This window comes from Nanorana parkeri, unplaced genomic scaffold (genome assembly GCF_000935625.1).
Source record: "Nanorana parkeri isolate BGI_ZX_2015 unplaced genomic scaffold, ASM93562v1 scaffold1017, whole genome shotgun sequence".
NCBI classification, from domain to species: Eukaryota; Metazoa; Chordata; class Amphibia; order Anura; family Dicroglossidae; genus Nanorana; species Nanorana parkeri.
In genome coordinates, this window is record NW_017307285.1 from 151,690 (window position 1) to 158,193 (window position 6,504).

The 6,504-nt window shown below is 42.1% G+C and overlaps 1 protein-coding gene across 1 annotated transcript in view; it reads left to right on the forward strand.

The window, feature by feature from the left end:
* Nucleotides 1-6,504, forward strand: part of LOC108795864 (SITS-binding protein-like) — a 23,039-nt gene that overhangs the window by 11,507 nt on the left and 5,028 nt on the right. The window contains 1 exon segment of the mRNA XM_018567179.1: nucleotides 4,773-4,894. Within this exon segment, the coding sequence (XP_018422681.1) occupies nucleotides 4,773-4,894 (122 nt within the window).

Below are 6,504 nucleotides of genomic sequence, written 5' to 3' on the forward strand. Positions count from 1 at the left end.
ATATTTTCACTGAATATGCAAAGTGATAAAGTCTCTTGAAGTGTGTAATAAGTATAATGTGACTTATCTGATCTGTGTACTAATGCCTTAACTGAATAAAAAAAAAAAATTAAATCCTTTGTACCAAGGACACTCCACTGAAGACCGGAGGTGCAAGTACAATGCAGTTTGTTTGCTTTCAAAACGATAGATAACACGAAATCCAACATAAATAGCTTGCTGTAGCATAACAGATAGGGGCTCACCAATCCTCGAGTTGTCACGTACACTCAAGGTGTCCCAGTCTTTTAACAAGTCTCTCTCGCAGCACTGCTGCTCCGGCCTCAATCTTTAGGGCCACTGTCTGGTTCCTCCAGACAACAGCAATAACATGCCAATCCTCTCAATATGGTTCACAAACCCGCAGCTCCCTGCTGCCCTGGCCTCCACACTGACTCCGGGGTGGAGCTCTCCTGACTCACAGGTGGGGGCCCTGAACACATCCCAGCACACACTTCATGAGGGATGTAAACAGGTGCACAATCAGGTGCTGGTCACCACCAAAGCATGGACCCAGGAATGGAGACTTCTTCCCACCCAGAGCTCTAAGAAATCTCCTGGCTCCAGGATCCCAACCTTGATCCAGAAAACCCAGAAAGAACTGAAAAGGCAGTTCTCTCCTGGTACCAGTAATGTCTTCCTGGAGCCACTCAGCCCCTCTGGCTGAGAACCCTGGGTGACTTTGAGGCCACCTAACACCGTGGTATTGCCTCACAATGCCACACCTTAAAAAGGCAAATATTAAATCATAATGAAAATACCACTTATTTATTTATTGAACCGTGTGCCTATGTACAGTGGAAGTTCAATGATTGATGAAAAGTAAAATTTGTCTTCAAGAGAAAAATTATTTTCTTGTGGCATACTGTGACACGTTGGGAATGTATCTCTGCAGACAAGTAGAGTTACTGATAGGCCCGCTTTAATGCACATCCAGCACTAAAGTGAAAAAGCAGCTGATGTGGTCAGCCTCTGATTCTTTCCAGGCAGGTGGGGATGAGAGCATGACAGAGGAGTAGTCAACTAGAGGAAGGACTGCAGAGTCAGCGTAGACACATACTGAACTCCATTTCATTTTATGTACCATAAGTAAATACTTAAAGCCAGGGGCTGACTGGCAACTTTTAGCCCAGGGGGCAAGTACAACCCAGAGGCCCATGGTGCGGCAACTAGGCCCCCTCCCGCTCTGCCTCTTCCCCGGACGCCCCTTTCTGACACTTTTGCCGTCCTTGTAACAGTAGTGTGAATGTATTTATCGGTTTAGGAAATGTAAAGCACACTACTTTTTTAATGCTCACCTGATCCCTGGATCCACCGACTATCCCACGCTGTTAGAAGCTGCATACGGCGCGTGCTGGTTACTACTTAAACTGGCGCGCGCTGTGTGCAGCTTCTGAGAAGATACGCTATTAGCATAGCGAGGAAGCCGGCTGCACATTTTGCAGGAGGGCAGGCGGCCGGGTGCAGGTGGCAGTGGCCAGGGGTCAAGGGGCCGTTCGCGGTGGCATCAGAGAGGCCCGGGGGGCAATTGCCCCAGTCCGCCCCTGCTTAAAGCCCAACTCTAGCTAAACCTCTTTTAGTTGGGAGTGGGGAAGGGTTAGAAACTCGGTCAGCTTATATGTACCAATTCTGCTACCCCACCTTAAGTTGAATTTTCGGGAATTCGTCCGAATTCCGAATGCGAATTCCCCATCCGAATCCCGAATCAGATCCGAATACGAATCCGATTCCCGAAACGAAACACATATACGATCCAAATTCCAAAAACGAAATCCGAAACTAAACGAAACAAAAAAATTTTTAGACGCTGCAGATGTCTAATTCTTATGAATAATAATTTTGCACAAGACCAATTGCATAAGTAATTGCAATTGCATAAGTAAACATACAACGCCTATTAAACAAAGACTATATAAAGCCTATTGACAAAAAATTTAATAGAATATGACCAATGGTTTTTGTGATCCTCCAAATATGTAAAAGTTCCAGTTCTATTCTTTTCTCAAGAGAAATTTATTTTCTCACTTTAATGAATGTCAGTTAAAACATGTATGTAATGAATTATACAAAAGCAGTGAACATCTGTTTTTTTTCTCCCAATTGGTACAATAAATCTACCATTGGAAGCGTTTAGTTATACCTGTTCGATAACTGCAGAAAACACTGGTTGATCCTGCTGCAAACCATGTGATCTGTTAACTTCCTGTGCTCCCCGCCTCTGCTGAATGTTATACGTTATCATGGTTCCCAACTACTCTATCTCTGTGGTCTACAGAATATCTCCCCCTTTGTTTAGGAGATAAAGGGTATTCTGTATTCCTGCCCTAGGCTGACAGCACTGCTCCTCCATAGATACAGCACAGTAAGTGAGCATTGCCAGCCTAGGGATGGAAGCTTGTTACTGGCACGATCATTAGGTGAAAAGTAACAACAAAAACAAAAAAAGATCAATCTAATGATTTTTGTTCTTGGGTCTGCTTTAAGTGAGGGTAAAAAAAAATCCAGATAGAGACCCCACACTGGTTATCTCAACAATGTTCTGTTTCTACAAGAATCTAACCAGTCCTCCGTATCTCTGAGGTTAACAGAGTCTACATACAGTACGTAATGTATAAGTCTCTACAAGTCCACAATGTGGCAGAAAAATTACCTTCGAGAGAATTTAGGACACATGGCAGTCCATGTGTTCATGATTTACCAAAGGTAAAAAAAAATGTGTCTGTCCCACTCCATTTACAGGAGAGTCAAAGTTGTCACAAATTCATTTCAGACACCTGCTAGAAGATTTCCCCACCCCACCGTAGACGTAATAATGTGCCTAAGCTCAAATGATGGAGCAGCTCTTTTAAGATAACACTCTTACCCCCAATCACAAAGGTATATAGTGCCTAAATATAACCCCACAAGGTTCAAACAATAAGTCGCTAACAGCTACCCATATCCACACAAACTATCAGAGCATGACTGTAAGATTTACATGATTTGTGCTTTATCAGCTTCTTTGGGGTCCATGGGTGACATTAGGGGTCTAATAGGCCCTCAATGTGCCCATAAGGAGGACCTACTTCAAATACAGATGTCACTAGCACACCAGCACACTGAGACTCTCAAGTCAGTGCAAGGTGGTTCACTATTTTACAGTGTCTACTCTGAGCCTGATGAAGGGGACCCTGTGTGGCCCAGAATCGCTTGATTTTCTGAGTGACATTATTTCATTAAATGCACTGACTTGAGAGTCTCGGTGTGCTGGTGACATCTGTATTTGAAGTTGTTCCATGTGCGGCGCCATCCACGGTCATTTCAAGCACCCATTATTGTCTTGGGATTTCCAGTAAGGAGTGCTACAGGATCTATGGATATTTGCACATAAGGAGGACCTGTCACTTCCTCTGTGCTATCACTTTGGGGCCTTGTTATCCCCCTTATGATAGCAATAAAGTTAAGTGTACATTTTCTTTTTTTCTTTAATCTACCACCTGCATGTACAACACACATCAAAATGACAGTTGCTCCACACATGATACAGATCGCCAAAAACATTGGAGGGAGAGCAATAATTCTAGGGCCATCACTCACTGTTAATGCAAAACTGAAAAGCAGTAAAGCATCACATATGGCCAATTTGGGGTACTGTAGTTTTATGCCATTTCACGGGGGCACGCAATTTTTTTGGCTTGACTTGTTTGTTATCTATTTACCCAACACAACAACTGTCTTTTATATTTTACCAAACAATTATTTTTGTGTTGCATGATTTTTTTGTGTCGCGTGCTATTCAGGGAAACATACACTAAAATGAATTTTAGTGTATTTTACCCTAAATATCATGTGACACAAACAATTGCAACTAGCATTTTTCATTTTATTCTACAGGGCCTCTGCTTTTAGAAAATATACAATTGTTTGGGTGTTTTAAGCTGTTTTCTAGGCAACATTTTAGATTTTATCATGCGTGTGCAAAGATATTGCTCAGGACAGGAAGCGGTTACTAAAAGGGTCGATCATGCCATTGAGATGGTAAATGTAAAAGTTGTTTGCTTATCAGGTTTCATCTTTTAGTCTCTGGAAAATAAAACAAGGATTCGAAGTGGCTTGAATGGGTGACAACTTCATTTTGTTTAACTTTCTCCTACTCTTTAGAAGTACCCCCAATTGTGTGTTGTTTTTGTATACCTGCTTAGTTACTGAACTTCCCTGCTCATTTTACATTTTCATAGTCAGATATCTCATGCCTACACTGACACCTGTTACACTGGGAGAGGCCCTAAAATGTTCATATTGCTAACAAGTGTAGCTCCAACCACTTGACAGACATGACTGCACTTATTCATAGGACACATATTCAGCATAATGCTGCTCGGAACTTCTTAGTCAGCAAATTTCCTGACCACAGACATGTTTTTCAGCCTTAGTTTATTTCTGTCAGCTGAAGCTCAATTGGCAAAATAAAGTATGGGATACACCAAAATATTATTTTCTGCATTGTAATAATGTACAGTATATGTACAGGAACGTATTTGCCATTTGCTCTATATACAGTACAAATCAATATTAATGATGTGTAAAAATGATGTGTAAAAATGATGTGTAAAAATTCAGGATTGTGCTTTGAAGCCCATGGATAATAAGTCGTACCCTACTGTGACCCTACTGTGACCTTCCTTACTGAATGAACCAATTTGCATAATGGTGAACTTTAATATTTCTGCTTTTTATCATGTGTTTATTTAAAGGTGGCACTCTAACTAGAGAATTTGTAACAGAGGAAGAACTGTTTATCCGTTGGTTGCAAATTGTCACATTTCTACCTGTGATGTCTTTTAATACACCTCCGTGGGTTTGCTGTGACAACTGGGTAAGCTTTATCAGCAATATTAGAACGTTAAAGCTGAACTCTAGACAGGTATAAATGACACACATTTAACATATTTATGTTTTTTTTTTTAATCCTTATATTTTCTTTTTAAATTCAACTTGCATAAGTATCTGAATCTACAATCTACATTAAAGTGACATTAAACTCAGGAGTTAAAGTGACATTAAAGCTAAAAATTCCCCCTTCCCCCAATGCTGCCGTAAGGACTTACCTTATGTGATGTCTCTTGATCCAAACAGCTACTTCCTTCCACTCATTTTCCAAAGTCCTTCCAGTGCTGGTGCCGGTCTCTGATCCTCCTCGGATCCCACGCTGTCTGTCTGACGTGAACGCTCCTGGCTGCCTGGCTTCGTCCATTCAGCTCAGTTCTGTGCCGCTCTCCTCTCCCCTCTGACGCCTTGGACTGCACGTGCGCCCGCCCACACTTCCTCCTTTACAGCGTGCGGGAGGCGGGACTTCTGCAGCGGGAGCAGGTAAGTTTGTTGGTATTTGCCAACTTATTTTTTTTTTTTATGTTGGGGCATATATCTACTGCTTACTATCAGTAGATATATGCCAAAAAGGACACTTTAATTGTACTTTAAACCTTTAAAATTTATTCAAGTACCTTAAGGCTAGGCTCAGATCTGAGCAATTCCGGAACGCGCATCCTGGGACCGCGCAATCGTGTTTGGGTGCACACAGCGATTGCCGCTTGGCCTCATTGATCTCAATGAGGTTACATCCGCGCAGGATTTGCTAAAAAGAGATACAAGTACCTTTTTTTGCGACACACAACGTGCGGCTCTTTTAGCTGCAATCATGTTCAATTGCACGGGCATAATCGCGGCGGTAAACCGTGCGATCCGCCCAGTGCCATTAGCAAATAATGCCATGCGGTCACGGATCACCCAGGAACCTAGCCTTACTATTAACAAAAATGTATCTTATTTGTGTATCACTCGGCTGTAGATCCTCAAATCATCTCTGAATTGGTGCTGACACTGTCCTTCCTTCTGGAGGGGGGCTACTTTTGATCCTAATGGTCCCTTTGTGTGTTGTAAAGTAGCCACTGCTCCAATCTCACTCCCATGATGGACTACAATCCCATGTTTAGTTTACTAATTTGTATTGAAGTTATAGCCCATCACGGGAGCAAGCTTGGAGCGGTGGCTACTTTACAACACACACAGGATCCATTGGTCCATGGGGAACAAAAGTAGCCACCGTCCAGAAGGAAGGACAGTGTCAGCACCAATTCAGAGATGATTTGAGGGTCTACAACTGAGTGATACACATATAAGATACAATTTTGTTAATAGTTAGGATACTTGAATGCATTTTTATGATTTAACTCCTGAGTTTAGAGTCACTCTAAGTTCTTGCACTGCCCTACTCAGCAGGAAGGGAAGCGCTGTAAGCCACTGTCAGATTCGACTGCCTTTCACAGTGCTGTCAAATCAATACTGGAAGATTACTGACACGAGAAGAGCATACACTGATGACTTTACTGGTGGCTTTATACTCTTTTGCTGCTAATCAGCAGGTTAGGGTAGGATCGGTTTTATCAATTAAAATGTATCTTTCAGTCTGCTTTTTAAATTTGCCCC